The following is an 18247-nucleotide window of genomic DNA, read 5'->3' on the forward strand; positions in this document are numbered from 1 at the left end:
CAACAGCCAGAGTTGAGACAATCTGGAGCCAGCAGCCAGGAGCTTCTTCCAGGTCTCACACACAGGTGCAGGGTCCTAAAGCTTTGGGCCATCCTCGGCTATTTTCCCAAGCCACAGACAGGGAGCTGGATGGGAAGTGGAGCAGCCAGGACACAAACCTGCATCCGTATGGGATCCCAGTACATGCAAGGCGAGTATTTTAGCCACTGAGCCAACGTGCCAGGCCGAGCTTAGAGTTGTGTATATTGTTTGTCAAAACACAGTCTGGAGGGCAAAAAAAAAAAAAGACGGCCTAACAGATTCATCTTTATGAATGCAGATTTGGAGATGGTAAAGATGGTACTTGGCATGCCCATACTCCATATTGAAGTCCTAACTCCACTTCCATTCTAGCTTCTTGCTAATGTGCATCTTGAAAACTGTGACCCTTAAGTGCAGCTGTGCCTTGGCCAATGTCAGAAAATCTAGCCGTGGCTTCGTGTAATGCCAGGAAGGAAGTAGCGAAGCTGTCTGAAGATGAAGGCTAAAGGAAGTGAGTTCCAATCGCTCCCATGTGAGACTCGGGCTGAGTTTCCACCTCCTGGTCCTGGCCCAGCTAGAGCCATTGTGTTTGGGGAGTGAAGCTGCAGGCAGGCAGGCTCGCTCACTCTCGTTCTACTAAGGTAATTGTTTTAATGCAGATTCTATAGTGGTGCTATTCATTGGAGACAGGTGAACACTTCAGAAAGTTCATAGAAACTAGAAGTAAAGCATTAGTTAATTTTGGTACCCAAATCTCTCTAGCTGTGCATGGTTTTTTCATACTAGTTAAGTTTCATGAACTTTCTGCAGACCATTATTTCAGGCCTGGAAACATGTAGCGCCTAGGCTGTGTAAGATTCACAAAATCATCTAGTATGTTCCCCACAAGGCAATTGCAGGAAGAACTTGAAATTCAGTAAAATTTGTAGCAAGCTAATTTTTAAATTGATAATCTTGTATGGCCCACAAATGATGTTAATAAATACCCACAGGGTCCTTGGCAGGAAAAAGCAAGTTTATCCAACCTTACTTTTTGTGCATGGATTTCAAAATTTTTATGCCAATATGTTTAAATTGTTTAAATTTATTAGTTTTATTCGTGAAGAGAGAGGAAGTTGCCATCCACTGGTTCACTCCTGAAATGGTTATGGTGCCTCTGGCCGGGAACTCAGTCCCACATGGCTGACAGTAACTCAGTTGCTAGAGCTATGACCACACTCCCAGAATCTGCGTTAGCACGAAGTTGGAGTAAGATACCATGGGGAAGTATCTTACTTAGGTACTCTGTTGTGGGAATTGTGCATCTTAACTGGCAGTTTAACTGGTAGATCAAATCCCCATCCCTAAACTGAACTTTTAATTTCATATTCTACATATTGAAGTACTCTTATGCAATGCAAGCCCCTGTATCATACCTATATGAAAAAGTAAGCAGAAACAGATAAAACATATATCAAAATATCAAAAAAAATCCCAACATGCAATCAATTAAAAACATACTGATAAGATAATTTATAATATTCTTTTGATATTAAGTCTTTAAAATCTATCTTACAGTTACAACACATGTCATTTTGGAATAACTATATTTTGAGTGCCCCATAGTCACGTGTGAGTGTTATCTATTGTAGAGTAGATGTAGAGTTGTAGAGTTCATGTAGAGCAACCAGACACAGTTAAGGGTGTGTTCTTTCATTTAAAAGAAAGCAAATAAATGAAAACTTCTTACAGTGCTCTGTACAGAGATTTAAGAACTACTGTGTTCTATAGGTGATACCAAGTTGTTGCTCCAGGTAAAATAGGAGGAGGACCAACATGTGTTCCTTCATAGTACCTTTACAGAAACTACCTTCATGATAATATGGAAGAGCAAAGGCCATGACATTGCGAAAGAAGAGAGTACTGACAACAGGTGATAGATCCTTGGTGAACACCTACAGCCAGGACTGTGCACCAAAATTACCATAGGAGTTGTTGGAAAAAATACATCTTCCAGCTTTGTAGTCTTGAAGAATTATATCCAATGGGGTCGTGGGAAAGGCCAAATAATAGCAATTTTTGAAAGTGCCAGTTATTTCTAATGTGTAGCCAATGATTGAGCTTTATGGGTCAGGAGTTAAAATGATGATTCTAGAAAACAGTAGTGTGGCAAGCACTGCTGTTAGCAAAACTCATGGTGCTACAGAAGCCAAGGAATGTACAAATGTTATCAAGTTGAAAAAGGAAGGTTTTAAAGTCAGATACTCTATAAGTTGTACCAAAAAAAAAATTCAGAAGACATGACAGCCAGTCATTGTCTTCAAGAATGCCAAAATATTTTAAAAATAGAAACCCATCTGCAGGATGTTAAGGAATGAAGGCATCTGTCTGGACTGTTATTCTAGGAAGTTGACAGAGAGAGGACAGGACGTGGAGGAAGATGAGTTGCGAAATGACTTTGTTTAACTTTGTGTTTAAGAATGAAGCTATGTAAGCTGAAGGGGGAGGAGGAGGGGCCTGCACAGAGCAGGAAGAGAGCAGTCCTGTGGGAGGCGTGTAATTTCTGAAGCAGAAATACCAAGTAGGAGACAAGAAAGGTGTGAACACATTTGGCATGGGAAGGAAACACATGGGCAGGAACAAATCTTTTGGAAAACTCCCAGCTTGAGACCTCAAACATGGAGCCTGCAGAAATGAATTTTTAAGCTGAATGTCATTTAGATAAATGATGTCATATTCAGGTCAGCCTCACACTAACTCATATTGTGAAACCTAGTTCCCAGTGGAAATATTTAGATAACTGAGAATTTACATAAATCTCTGAGTCTGTTCGTCTGACTTGGGTAGTAACAGTCCCCAGGAAAAGTTCACACACACACACACAAATAGAGGGCATCATTAAAACATCAGGAACTCATCCTTATAATTATGGAAACAAACTTCTTGAAAACAAATTCCACATGAAGCTGGCACCATCTCACTTCACTTGTTGTAAAGAGGGGACATAGAGATTCGTTCCTTCTCTCCATCACAGATTTTAATCTGACACTTGAACTGCAAAGCTTCAGGCATTTCAGGAGAGATGAAGTTGACAGGAATTTTTATTATAGCAACATTATACTGTCAGTCACAATAAAATGTTCCATGCCAGGGCTCATGAAAATTTATAGTGAACTTTTCCATTCTGCCATTTATAAGACTGTCTAAAATAGCAAAATCACTTAAAAATGCATATCTACTTCAGATCCAAAAATCTCGATGCAGGAAGATTTCACTCCTTCCATGTTGGAGAAATGTCATCTCCTTTTACTTTTGAGGTTAGTTTTCTACTCATGATAAACTTAGCAAATCTATTTTATGTAATAAATTCATATATGAAATATTATAATAAATGTGAGGTTGGTTAAGAACAAAAATGCTATTTTATTATCTATATGGTGAATACATTTTGCTTTCATTTATGTATTAACCACAGAATTAATAAAAATGAGTCTTCAAATGGAAGTTTAAGTAGGAAAGCAACAGCATCGTTGTTGATACTACCACACTTTTTTTAAAAAAAAGTATATTTCATTCTCTGTATACTACATTTCTGATTCTGAGTGACCTCTTTAGACTTTCCTGCCTCTGTTTTCAAACTGTAAAAATAGAAATTCTTATTTGCAGGCTTCCTTTTTAAGATAATCAATGCCACTTGTTTGGCATATAATAGGCATTCATTAAATTATAGTCATTATTACATTAAGGAATCAATATCTTCAAAAGCTAACTCTGAATCCAGAATATAGGAGAAAAAATTAATGAAAACTTAGTTATCTCAACTTTTCATTCAACAGTTAAACTTAGTTTTGCAACATTTATTGGGCATAGCAATTTAACACTCCATTCTATTCTTATAACCTATGGGTATATTTTAAATTTGACGTCAAATTTAAAGCACCAGTGTTAACAATGTCATTTCTACCAGGTCATAAATGAGACAGGCTCTTGCAGCTGGGCAAACTCCAAAATTTCCCCCAAAACATATAGCCCAGGCTCCCATGTTTACTTGAGAAGAAGCAGGCTTTTTCTTTTAGCCTATCAATAGCCTTTGGAAAAATGTGCCACCACCATGATAAAAACTTTGAGTAAGCTTGTGGAATGAGTAGTTCACCAAAAATTCACAGAAAAATACCAGGAACTTAGTTTACAAGTTTTTTTTCATGATTTATGTATTTTTTTATTGGAAAAGCAGATTTACAGAAGGAAGTACCTTCCATCCGCTGGTTCACTCCCTAAGTGGCCGCAACAGCCAGAGCTGAGCCAATCTGAAGCCAGGAGCCAGGAGCTTCTTCGGGGACTTCCACACAGATACAGGGTCCCAAGACTTTGAGCCATTCACAACTGCTTCCCCAGACCACGAGCAGGGAGCTGGACAGGGAGTGGAGCTGCCGGGACACAAACTGGCACCCATGTAGGATCTCAGTGCCCATATGGGATCCTGGTGCGTGCAGAGCGAGAACCTAAGGAATTAGGCTACCCCACAAAGCCATAGTTTAGCATTTTTATGACAGCTACTTCACTGTTAGTTACAGAAACCAAAAGGAGGTATATACGTGAACTGAGACAGGAAAAGAAGTTTTGAGGAAGCCCTAAACTTGCATATACAATTTTAGAAATGCTTGGTTTCTGAAATATGAAACACAATAGAATTTACATTTGCAGAATCTAGACTAACAATTCCTGACAAGAGAATGAAGCAATTTTGATTCTTTCAAAAGAAAGAAAGAGAAAAAAGAGCCCAGCACAGTAGCCTAGCAGCTAAAGTCCTCGCATTGCACATGCTGGGATCCGATATGGCTGCCAGTTTGTATCACAGAATCCTCATTTCCCATCTAGTTCCCTGCTTGTAACCTAGGAAAGTGGTTGAGGACAGCCCAAAGCCTTGGGCCCCTACACCCGCGTGGGAGACCTGGAAGAAACTCTGGGCTCCTGGCTTCAAATTGGCTCAGCTCCGGCTGTCATGGCTACTTGGGAAGTGATTCAGCAGACAGAGATCTTCCTGTCTCTCCTGTCTGTGAATATTTCAATAAAATAAGTAAGTAAATAAATCTTTAAAAAGTGAATATGTGGGCCCAGCTCAATAGCCTAGTGGCTAAAGTCCTTGCCTAGCACGCAACAGGATCCCATATGGGCACCGGTTCGGGTCCTGGAGGCCCCGCTTCCCTTCCACCTTCCTTCTGACGACCTGGGAAAACAGTTGAGGAGCTCCGGAGCCTTGGGACCCTGCCCCCGAGTGGGAAACCCGGAAGGAGGCTCCTGGCTTTGCCTCAGCTCAGCTCTGGGCATTGCAGCTGATTGGGTAGTGAATCAACAGACGAAAGATCTTCCTCTCTGTCTATCTGACTTTCCAATAAAATAAATAAATCTTTTAAAAGAAAGAAAAAGAAAATCTGTAATGTAGCAGATTGGTCAGTCAGCATGTGGACAGCCTCCTTCCTCCACAGGACGGATGCTCGGTAATGTATGCAGGCTGTGAAATCTGTCCTGTAGAAGTGACGCGCGGTTAGTGTAATCACAATGCAGAGGTGGAGTTCGTGCGATGCCAGGATTTCTGACTCCTCCCAGTACCTTCCCAGTTCTTCAAAATCTGTGAGTGTGTTAAACTTGGTACAGCTTACCAATGTGGTATAGAACGAGTTTCCATCCGCATGTATCCAGTCAAAGAAACTCATCTATTTCCTTTCATGAACGCAATGCCTTTTGCTTTTTAAGTTTCACTGTGATTTGAGGTTCAGATGACTTGTGTCACTAAGCACAATCCTGTGAACCATTAGGGTTGAGGCTGTAAGCTGATGTCAGAGCCATTTCATTCCTCCGAGTATTTGATTTCTTCAGTGTATGTCCTTGACCCAGTGTGACGTCACTAAAATTAACTAAACTGCATATTCTATATCAGCTTCTTCTGAAACTTAGAGAAAGTAAGATGGAGAATACGAAAAATCCAGATGTCCAGTTAGCCTAAGTTCTCCTGCTAAGCTTTGGAACAAAACCCGACCCACCAGTCTTCTCTTTGAAATGGTTCCTTTATCTCTCCTTGAAAATCTCCAGTCTTGGTTAGTTTATAGCATTAAATGCAATAGCCTGGCTGCTGAGTAGGCCTTATTGGTACACGTCTATGCAGAGTATTAGAATAAATATGTTTGCTTATTAAAAATGTCAGATGAACCACTCTTGGCGCATAGAGTCTGTGTTTGCATTATGTCTGCTAAGCACCAAATGAATTTAATGCAGGGAAGAGTGGCATATAAAATATAATTTATCTCAAATCATATCACTAGTTCCCTCTCCAAACACACAACGAGTGTGGTAGGACCAAGCTAGAACGAGGAGCGATGAATGTTTCCTGTTAGTTCAGATGTGCTTTCTAAACCTTTAGCTAGCTAAAAGCAACTGTAGTGAACCTGTTGCATATAAATAAACTGATCACAGATCTTTACCTAGCTACCATTACTAATGTGTTCAGAAACAGAGGGGCTTCCATTTTAGTACAACAGCTTAGGCCACTGCTGGGGATGCACTCACCCCAGACTGGAGGACCTACGATCAAATCTTCCTTCTGCTTCTGTCTGGCTTCCTGCCAGCAAGCCTGGGATGCTATCTTCAACGTGATTTAAAATTTTTTTAAACATTTATTTATTTGTGCCCAGCGCAGTAACCTAGCAGCTAAGATCCTCACCTTGCACAAAAGGATCCCACAAGGGCACCGGTTCTAATCCCAACAGCCCTGTTTCCCATCCAGCTTCCAGCTTGTGGCCTGGGAAAGCAGTCAAGGAAAGCCCTGAGCTTTGGGACCCTGCAGCTGCATGGGGGATCTGGAAGAAGCTCCTTGCTCCTGGCTTTGGATCAGCTCAGCTCTGGCTATCATGGTCCCTGGGGGAGTTGAATCAGCGGACAGAAGATCTTCCTGTGTATTTCCTCTTCCCTGTTTATCTGACTTTCAAATAAAAATAAATATCTTTAAAAGAGATTTATATGTTTTACTTGAAAAGTCAGTTCTTCAATCTGTTGATTCACACCCAAAATACCTGAAACAGCCGGAGCTGGGTTGGTCTGAAGCTAGGAGCCAGGAGCTCCCATATTGGTGCAGGGGTCCATGGCCTAAGCTATCCTCCACTGCTTTCCCAGGCCATTAGCAGGGAGCTGGAGCAGAAGTAGAGCAGCCAGGACACAAATCAGCACCCATGGGAAATACTAGTGCTGGTAGATGGAGGATTAGCCTGTTAGGCCACTACACCAGCCCCCAGAGTGATTTTTTAAATTGAGTCTTCAGTGCAAAAGAAAAATTCCAGATGCCCATGAGCCAGCAACATAGAATTTTTTTGTAGCTTCTCCACTATGATAGGAGATTTAATTGGTCTACAGGGATAGAAAGTACACCTTTTTATTTCCATATTTTTGTCCAGGAGGTGATGGCCAATTGCTTTTCTTTCAGCCAAAGGGACTTAAGATATATGTAAAATTATTTTTTCTGACAGTCATTGATTATTGAAAAAAATGCATTGGTGAAGAGATTACTGGTGGCATTTTTATGAAAGAATTCTTTAAAACTGAAATTATTTCCAAGTGTCCATCGTGGTTACATATAATCAAGCCTAAAAAATTAAGGAAAAATTTTTTTAAAAGTTCATCAAATATTTGACAAGCTTCTGGATTTCATATTAATAATTTAATGTTCAGAAAATATTCATTACTATTACATTTACTCTGTGATTATCATCGAATACATCCTACCATAATGAGATTTTCTAATATAACTAAGCTAACTGTGTCTAAACGTGAAAGATTCAGTATTGAGGATTGAAGTGTACAGTGTTCCAGTTTCCGAAAGTTACCTTGTGATTTATATATACTTCTTCCTTTCATCCGCTGACATTGGGCCAACTGATACCCTTACCAGGACAGGTGGTTTATTCTTATGAGACATTAAAGCCTCATAGAAGTTTATAAACATGGTTTAGTCTTCCAGTTTTGCAAGTATGCATGTTGTTGGTGTTGTTTTTATTTTCCAATTTTGAAACATTTAGACTAGGGATGTGAGAAAGAAAAGGAGCTAGTGTTGGTTGAAGGTCTCTGCAAAGCACTGCTGCTCGGTTTTCTTGTGTTATACCACCGAGTTCAGTGGGGTGATTCCCATTCTAATTATGAGAAATCATGGCTCAAAACAAGAGTATACCAACACCACATAGAACAATGGCCAAGAAAGGTTTGAAACTTATGTCTAATCATAAGGACAGTGTTTTTGTCGCTGTGTTGGTCTGTTCCTGGAAAGAGCTTTTTAGTAGAAATGCTAAAATGTAACATTCTAGGTATAGCAGTTACAATTAGGTTTTTGATATTATGAAACTGTAATAAATATTACACTTAGATTAATTTTAGAATATGAAGAAGGAAATTAAAAAAATAGCCTGTGATTTCCAAGATTTTTTGAAACTGTTATGTGCAGACTGACAAAATCAAAGTTGATGAATTTGAAAGTTAATTGACAAGAGTCGGCTTTTTTTTTTTTTTAACCAATGCTATAGAAAGTATTAAAAAGAGCAGTCTCCTTTAACAAATACCTTCATTCCCTTTTAGGGGTTTCTCTCTGTTTTTTAGTTATTTTTCGTGTCTGACACTGGAAGATAGCAGTTATAGCCGTGCAATAACCCTTCCTGTGCTGTGGTTAGCATATGGATTGACTAACTGATAGATAACTGAAGAAAATGTGGTAAGTGAAATTAGGTTTTCTAGATATGGCAGATGGAGTAGTTGACCCACGATTCTCCTTTTCTAGGTCTCAAAGTAAGAAATATTACATTAAAGTAGGTAGTTGCCTGAATTTCTCTCTGCATTACAAAATTCTCTGTTATATTCTAGCAACCGTCATAGACAGATAGTGTATGGCATTGACAAGCAAGTATACAAACATATTATTTTGACTTTTTGTAGAATTTTGCCCATCTGTTGAAAACAGAAGAGCAAAATGTATGTGCTTTTCAGATATATCATGGTAGTATACATAGAAGATTAAAGATAATCTTATTAGATATATAACACAAAGTTACATGTTAGTATAAAGTCATGCTGGTGAAAATCTAATGAAGAATATATTCATATGTCAGAGCAGTTGGTATTCATGTGAGTTCCTCTTGGTTTCCAGTTTTCTAGATCATAGAGTTGCATGTATGTGAAACTTGGAGAAAGTATCCCTGCTCAGAAGGACTGGGGTGGAGGGTGTGCTCAAAACTCTCAGAAGAGAAAGAGCATTTAGAAGAGCATCCAGAGGAACTCACAACTTGTTCTTCCAGGCCAGAGTGAGGCAGGAAAGGGCATTAGAAACTGCAAAATGTATGGTTGCAAGTACTCACAAACAAAAGACAGGAAAAGACAGGAAAAACAAAGGCAGGAAAAGCAAGCATGAGATTCTCCTCGTCCTTGCACCGAGGTGCCGCTGTTGTGTCTGTGCTGATCAAGGTTTTCACAACCAGGCAGTTATTTCCTGCCCTATTTCTTCAGCGAAGGAACCTCCTGGGGGAAGTTGTAAAGCTTCATAATTGGCTTGTATCGATTGCATCTTCCTTGCCATCTTCCAGCATTCCTCTTCCCAGTATCTTAGCTTCATACACGGTGAGATATTGGTTTGGCTTCTCTTGTTTGCTGGTGGCTCAAGAAAGGGTTTGCTACAATTGTGAATAATTCGAATAGGGTAGATAACACTACAGTTTTTAGTTTCCTCTTGTCTCCTTTATCTTTCTCCACTTTCCCCCCCAAAACTAAATTGGTCTTTCCACTATGTGAGGATTTTGTCTTCCCTTACCTTGCAAATATTTTTTACTTATGGCTGCAGACAAGTAGACAGGAGTAAAGTTGTACTTCCATCCTTGCCTCCCCCTGGCAGTGGTGAACCACTAATGAAGCCAGCTTTGCAGCTTCTCTCTGATCTCCTCCTGCAGGAAAACCTCCAAGACTCCATCAGCAGTGCCTCAGGGGCCACTCATGGACATTTCCGAGGCCTGGGAAGCAGCCAGGTTGTTGGGGATGATGGCTGGTGAGCTTCCTGCTACCTCCGCAAGCCCTTCCGGGCACAGGAAGGTGGCAGATGGCTATCGTTTGTCCGTTAGTATCTGTTTCATCAGTCAAGTGACGTCAGCCAGAAGTTTCACGCAACCTTCCATGAAGCAGCCAACTTACATCCTCAGGCACAGGGCCATAAGTAAATGGCATGCTGCATGGATGATTTTTTTTTTTAAGATTTATGTTACTAGTTTCAAAGACAGAGTAATAGGATGAGTGGGAGAGGAGAGAGTTTCCATCCTCTGGGTTGACTCCCCAAATCGCTTGTAATGGCCAGGTCTGGTCCAAGCAGAAGCCAGGAGTCAAGAGTTTCATCCTAATCACAGCTGCCCAAGCACTTGCTGTCTTCTGCTGCTTTCCCAGGTACTTTAGCAGGCAGCTAAAGTACTTCTCTCGGAAATAGAGTCACCAGGACTCCAGCCGGCATCCACACGTGCTGCTGCCATTGCAGGCAGCAGTTTAAGCCATTCCCTATAGCATAGCAGATTGTTGCAGATCTTTCCAGAACACTGAAAAACATCTCTTAAGACAGATAACATCTGCTGCAAACAGGAATATAAGCATTCTTACTCCATGTGATCTACATGATAGTCCTGGATCTCTTATAAAACACATCTGGTGGCTTGCACTTTTGTGGCTCAGCAGCCTACAATGCCAGCATCCAATGGGACACCGATTCAAGTCCTGGATGCTCCACTTTCAATCCAGCTCCCTGCTAATGGCCTGGGAAGGCATTGGGAGATAGATCAAGTGATTGACCCCTGTCACCGACATGGGAGACCTGAGTGAAGCTCCTGGCACCTGGCTTTGGGCTGGCCTAGCACCTGGGATTGTAGCCATCTGGAAAGTGAATCAGCAAACAGGAGATCTGTCTTTCCCCCTCTCTCTCATTAATGCTGCCTTTCAAATAAATAAATATTTTTTTTAATTGAGTCCTAAGAGTTCCAAGAGGATAGGGCCAATTTCTTCCCACATAGAGATGAAAATGGCATTGTAGTTTGGTCTCATTTTGCTGTTTAGTGACCTGACGCCTTTGGTTTTGTTTCCCCTTTTATCCAAGTTCTCCAACTCCTTGTTCCTTCCTGTTTGTCGTTTCTGCTTCTCCAACTGCATTTTGATTTGTCCAGTTTAAAAGAGTGATGGAGAAACCATGTTAGAATATTCTGATGAAGATGGCACCTCTCCTCCCTGCAAGGGGAAGTGGTTCCCAGATGTTGAGGACATCAGGAACCATGCATGCATTGCCACATTCCCTAGTCCCAGACTGAAACTGAAAGGACTGAAGAAGTAACAGAAGGAGCAGCAACAGAGAAGGGCCAAGGGCTGACTGGCTTATTCTCTGATTTTCTGAGAGCCAGAGACATGAATAATCCTTTTATCCTGAGTAAGATTTTTCTAAGAATCTTCCTGAACCCATCGGTTTGCTTCAAAAGAACCTTCCTCTGACCATTACAAAGCAGGATTTTTAGAAGTCTACCTATTCCAAACATGGCTGAATAAAATAAGTCTTTTATCGTTAAGAAAGAGATCTACGGACAACATTGTGGGCTTCTCCTATTTTTCTATTATTATAATCAGCAGTGAATCAGAGGGAGTCTTCAAGCTCATATTACCCGTTTTGCTCAAAATTTGAATACCTCCAAATTCCCCATGAGAGTTTGGGAGTTTCCCCGTGAACCCAATCCCAACGAGCACAAGTGGCCAGGAGGAGACATTCTAATGAAGTCAGACCTCTTACCCAGTGAAAAGTCAGCACAGACCCGGTGAATTCAACCAGCAGAAGCCTTGCTTTAGGGGTACCAACCTCCTCATTGCCAGATTGTTAGAATAAAAGAGAAATTGAGAGCCAAAGGAACGTTGGTCGTTATAGTCAGCTGATTTGATGGAAAGCACATCCGTGCTCTGGGATGATGACGAACCTTCTTCACTGGAATCGAAGCTGTCAGCAGAGAGTTAACGTTTGTTAGCAGCTGCAGTGCACACAACCCAATGTCCTAGTTTTCTTAATTCTTTATCAGGTGACACTGGTTTTATGACTCACTCTGGAGACTGTAACTAGGACTGTGATTGGTCACATCCCTGTGGGCTTCAGGAAGGTCAAAGCTCAGCCTCCTAATATCCCTCCTAGTGTTAAATTGCAACTTCAGATAAGAGCAACCTGTGATTATTTGCTCAGCCTTAACTATTCCTAGGGATGAGCCTGAATCTTGATGACTGACAGAAACTTCAAAGACAACAGCAGTCACTCTATTGCAGGAGTTTTCCTAGTTAATATTCTTGGCCAGATTAGAAGTCTACCCCACACACCTCCCCTTGCCTCTGGCTCTTACTATACACGATGGTGCATTATCCTGCCCCCTTTTGAAGCCTAAATTTTGGGAGAGGATGAAAACCTAATTGGTAATTATACTAAATTTAACTTAAAATTATTGTGGGTGGGGCTGGCACCATGGTGTTGCAAGCTAACCACCATGAGCAGTGTCAGCATCCTTTGTAGGTGCCAGTTCCAGTCCCGATGGCCCCACTTCAGATCCAGCTCTCTGCTAATGGCCTGGGAAGGCAGCGGAGGATGGCCCAAGTGGGTCCCTGCACCCAAATGGGAGACCTGGAAGAAAAGTCCTAGCTCCTGCTTTCAGACCAGTCCAGTCTGGTCATTGTGACCATGTGGATAGCAAATCAGCAGATGCAAGATTTTGCTCTTACTCACTCTCTCTGTAACTCTGCCTTTTCAAGTAAGAAATTAATAAGAATAGATCTTTTAAAAAGATTAATGCGGGGTTTTACTATACCTGGATGTGGAATTGCAGTGTTTCAGAAAAAGCATGCTTCAACTTCATAAAATATGACAAACAGATTTCCCAAATAGTTACACCAATTTACACTCCCACCTGTAACGTCTGAGTTCCCACTTTAACACATTCTTGGCAACATCTGGTGTTTGCAGACTTTATTTTTACCAATCTGATGAGTGTGAAATAGTGTCTCATTTTGCCTTTAATTTGCATTCCCTGCTAGGGAGCATCTTTTCATATATTTATTGGTCATTTGAGTTTCTTTTATGAATTGACTATTCAGATCTTTTTGCCTTTAAAAAAAAAACCTGGTACCTATTTTGATATAAGAATACCTAATATATTTTGGACACTAACCTTTTGATGTTCCTATATGTCGAAAAATCTTCTCCCAACCTGTGACTTTTTATTATTGAGTCTTTTGTGTAAATAACTTTCATGTGCTCAGTTCAGTCTACCTTGTCCTTGATGACATTCGATTGTGTGCTTTTAAAAAGAGATAGTGTGGGTCTGTTATGCTGGTGTAGTGGGTAAAGCTACCACCTGTGTTGCTGGGCCTCCCACGTGGATGCCCAGTTTACATCCTGGATACTACATCTCTGACCCAGATCCCTACTAGTGCCTGGGGAAAAAAAACAACAGGAAGGGACCAGACTGGCAGAGTGCATTAAGCTGCTGCTTACAGTGCTGGCATCCCATATTAGCACCAGTTCATGTCCCAGCTGCTGCACTTTTGACCCAGCTTTCTGTCAATGATCAAGAGAACTAACAGAAGATTACAAGAGTGTATGGGTCCCTGCCACCCACCTGAGAGACCTGGATGAAACTCCTGGCTTCTGACTTTGGCCTGACCCAGTGCTGACCTTTACAGCTATCTGGAGAGTGAACTCAGACTTTTTCTTTTATAATATTCTCCAGAATTTATGTTATTTGTGTATATCCCTTATACCAAGGTCATATGTGATTGTTGCACTTGTCTGTCTGTCTCCTTATTACAGACTTTCTCCATCTGTCAATTGTTAGGACCAAACATGTATTCATTTCTTCTTGTAATCCTGAGATATTTCATCTTGCTGTTAGGAAGACAGAGTTCAGAATTATTCTTAGCTCCTTGTGGGTTGTTATTTTTACTATAATGTGATAACTTTTTTTTTTTTTGTCTCTGATAATGTTTTAGCCTTAAAATGTTCTTACTGCTGGTATTGATACAGCAGTGTCAATTTTCTTTTGGTTTATGGTATGCTTCCCATTGCAGTTAGGATATGTTCAGTTGCACATAATAGACCACTTTGGCTTCAGTTATTAAAATAGATGGGGATGATTTTTCCCTCCGGGAACAAGGCTGGCAATCAATATAGATCTATCGGTTTAGGAGCTGAGCCTGCTCACACTCGGCGTGTCACTTCCCGTCCTCAGGCCTGTTTTCTCCCTCTCGGGTGTGCTGCAGGAGAGGGTAGGAGGCTAAGGGCAGCCTGAATGATGGCAATCGCCGGGGCCAATATCCTGTTTGGTATCTCTAGAGTTGGCAGAACACTGTTGATGACTGTAAAGGATCTGTGTTTACACACTTTTCATGAAGGTTCTTTAATTGGTGGGTGGGGACTTCTATTTCTGGAGCAAGTAAACATTATTGTTGCCCAAACCAGAATTTATGTAGGCCTGTGTTTAGAACCAGAAGTAATTAAATGCTTAACTCTTGGAATATCGAATATTGCTAGTTTTCTAGGAAAACCCTAAGTTGGTCAGTTTCTTAGCCTTAATACCGAGTAACAGCATAGTAAGGTTTTTCACAAATTGAATTCTTAAGTATTTAAGAATTGTTGATGTAAGATGATGTTCTCTCAAGAGCCAGCATCATTTTCTATAGGTTATCATATGACTAAGTAAATTTCAGTCTTTCTTGTGAAGTCTTCCAAGTATCCCTTGTGATGTAGAGAATGTGGCCTCAGACTCTCCCTTCCCTTATCATGTTCTCTGCACCGACCAGTGCATTTGGTTTCACATCTCACATTTCCCTGGACTGTTAAGGCAGGCCTGTTAAACCATCAGCAAGCTCTGTGTTTGCACCTGTAGTCTTCCACATCTGTAAAGCAAGTGGATCAGTTTCCATTTCATATCAAAAAGGTCTAATCCTGTATTAGACCATTCTAGAGCTTCCCAGAGACCCCCTAGAGCAGTATTTCCAGATACCTAATGTTTGATTTATGCCAGAAGTTAACAAAGCATTCTTTCATTGAGCTCTCTTAGGAAGTAAAAATACCTATAAAAAACAGAGCTCCACCATTAAGTGAAGATAGCTAATTGCATTCAAAGCAGGAAGCCTTTTCTTTGAAAAGACTGGAGTGAGTGTTATTTTTAACTTCTTAGGATCAAGTGTACCCAGGTTGGGGGTGCGGGAGCACCTACTAGATAAATGCTTACTGAACACCTGCACTCCTAGTTGGATATTTTCTTTGAGAGCCTGAGACTGCTAATCCAATCTTGAATGCCCTTTTGTCATCATTAATTCTCGTCCAACACAATCTTGTTTGAACAGAAGCAAGGTGGCTTCTCATTGTGGGATTTGGAAAGTGTTGCTTGTATGAGATTAAGCCTTGTGAACGTGTTTCCCTTTTAATTGTGTGCTGTTTGGTTTAACTTTGCATGTTGCTGAGTCACTAAATGAAATGTACCCATAAAACCTCTTGAGGGAGAAAAGTTTTCAGAAACTCACAAGTATTCCACCCCACTCCTTTTATGGGTATTTTTCTATATGACAACATTACCTTTGACTGAAATTATCCTTTCTGAGGTGAAAGCACTTTGCATTTCCCCTGTCCTTTCGAGAGCACCGAATCCTAACCACTAGAGCAGCAGGGAACACCCCGTGTCCTAATCAAAAAGAACTAATACTTCTTGACTAATTCACCTGTACAGCTTTTCATTTGAAAACTCAGTTTTCATTATTCTGCATACAGTGATCATCCAAATTTAATTTCTCTTTGTCACAGATCTTGATTTTAAGTCATCTTACTGTTTCTCTGCCCTATACAACCACATCTTACATTGAAATCCTGTATTACTGTTTGTGATTATGTGATCATTTCTGTTTACATATTTTAATTAAATTGAATTTAAGTTTTGTTGTGTTTTAAGTATTCTAAAACAATCTTTCAGCCATGGAAACAAAGAAGTGTTTTCCTGCCGAGGAATAAAATTGGCGGTGGATTGGTTTTTGGAGAGAGGCCACAAGGATATCACAGTGTTTGTGCCTGCGTGGAGGAAAGAGCAGTCCCGGCCTGATGCTCTCATCACAGGTGAGCCCGCTCGGGACCAGAGGCGCTTCGCACTGCCTCCCGTGTTAGGCTCAAGCAGATGTTGGTACTCAGATGCCTTGTTTCTGTCTGCTCAGTGTAACTCTCACATTCGCTTGGGTGGGACATTCAAGTTATTTTCAAATTTCGAAAATCTGATTTTGTTAACCAAATGCCAGCCCTTGCTTCATGTCGTTTTGTTTTTGCTCTTCAGCTGTGTGGAAATTTTGACTTCAGACTTTGGAAAATTGTAACACGCACAGTCAACTAGCAGGGTACCTAGATTCAAATTCTGGCTTTGCCAGTATTAGAGCAAGACACTGAACTTCTTTAGACCTCAGTTTTCTCATGTGCTGTATAAAATTAGCATTAGGTACACTAATCAAAATCGTATGTAAATGAAAGCTTCCTGAGCATGAAAGGGTTGGCAAAGCAAGAGGCGGGGCCAGGAAGGACAGAGTGCAAGGGGTAGCTGGGTTTGGTTTTAAAGTACCATCCTTCTGGGTCTCCAGAGTGTGTCCCTGTACAGTTTCCTTTGCAAAATGATAGAACTACCCCAGGCTAATAATTATTTTCTTTCTTTTTAAATAATTATTTTAATTATTTGAAAGGCACTGTTAGAGACAGAGAGCTTCCATTATCGCCTAGTTCACTTACCAAATGGCTGAGCCAGGCCCAGCCACAGGCAAGAGCCAAGAGTCTCCCCACATGAGTGCAGGAGCCCAAGCACTTGGGCCATTTCTGCTGCTCTCCCGGGTGCTTTCCCAGGACCTGGATTGGAAGTGCATCCACCAGGACTCAAAGCAGTGCCCATCCGGGATGCTGGCAATGCCAGCAGCACCATAAGCCACTGCACCACAGCACCAGCTCTGAATGATTTTCTTGATGAAAGCCCTCTTCCAGACAATACCTGATAAACTGAGTAATCCAGTAGTAGAAACCTGCTATAAAAGCAGAAACAAAAAAAATCTTAAAAGTTGTCAGTCTTAGATCCAGTCTAGCACTTTTCCCATTCGTTTAACAAATATCTCACAGGCTGTAGCTATATATGAGGCACGGTGCCAAGGAGGAGAGATTTAGTGAATTAGCAACTATGCTGAGTACATCTTTTTAAGTTAAAGTTGTTTGCACATGATGCTAACTAGTGTCAGTCCAACTTTACCAGCTGCTGAAGAAATGCAAGCTAAGCCAATAATCCCCATGAGGCAGACACACTGGCTCCTCCCCTCTTTTCAGTGACGTTCAAGACATACCATGGAGGAGTAAACAGTCTCAGGGATGATACCGTGCGGTGGCTTAGCTGTGAGCATGGTCTCTTAGTAAACTGTGCCTGCTCCCACTTCACGGACATTGAACAACTACTGACACACCTCATGTGCTGGCTGGGTGCTGATGGGTACAAGGATGAATGAGATGTGATGTCTGCCCTGCCAGTGCCCATCAGGGAAACACATCAGGTAATCCTTATGTGCCAAAGACTCTACGTGGGCCTGGGCTTTGGATTTCATGTTGGGTTTCTCTGGATTTTTTTTTGAAAGATCAACTGTTACGTGCATCTGTTAACATGAAGTAGAAGAGCACAGTGTTTAAGAAGAGGCTACTGGCAGACATACTGCTGGGGACTCTGGACACTTGCTAACGCGTGTTTCTCCCCATGACCTGTCAGCAGCGTTTATGACTGCCTGATGTGGAACGCAGTAGCACCTGAGATTTATCTATGATTTTTTTCTTTTTTTTTTTTTTCTTTTTTAGGTTTTAATGCCCACGTTTCTTTCTGTTGCCCTTCTCTTTTCTAAACTAAGGTTCCAGTCTTCCCGAACCTAGTTGTCAGGAATGCCGTAAAACCTAGCTGCCAGTGTTAGAGCAGGCTCATGTCACTCTTCATCCCCTCCTCCTATGCGCTCTGCTGTGCTTCTGTGAAGGCATCTACATTCCTGCTTTCTGGCTGACCTGTCTGTCCGCTGCGCCGAGACTGACCTGTCTCAGGACAGACCACTCTTCATCTCTGCTGCCCGTGACACCGAGCATGGCATGCACCACCGAGTGGACATAGCAGTTGTCTCTTGA

The 18247-nt window shown here is 41.3% G+C and overlaps 1 protein-coding gene across 4 annotated transcripts in view; it reads left to right on the top strand.

Annotated features, from left to right (window-relative positions):
• ZC3H12C (zinc finger CCCH-type containing 12C) overlaps positions 1–18247 on the top strand; it is a 70313-nt gene that overhangs the window by 41966 nt on the left and 10100 nt on the right. For all 4 annotated transcript variants that reach the window (XM_040976905.1, XM_040976903.1, XM_040976902.1 and 1 more), the window contains exon 3: positions 16044–16183. In XM_040976905.1, coding sequence (XP_040832839.1) covers positions 16044–16183 — 140 coding nt within the window. The remainder of the gene's footprint in view (positions 1–16043; positions 16184–18247) is intronic.

Source organism: Ochotona curzoniae, unplaced genomic scaffold, assembly GCF_017591425.1.
Source record: "Ochotona curzoniae isolate NIBS_2020 unplaced genomic scaffold, NIBS_Ocur_1.0 contig_2723, whole genome shotgun sequence".
Classification (NCBI taxonomy): domain Eukaryota; kingdom Metazoa; phylum Chordata; class Mammalia; order Lagomorpha; family Ochotonidae; genus Ochotona; species Ochotona curzoniae.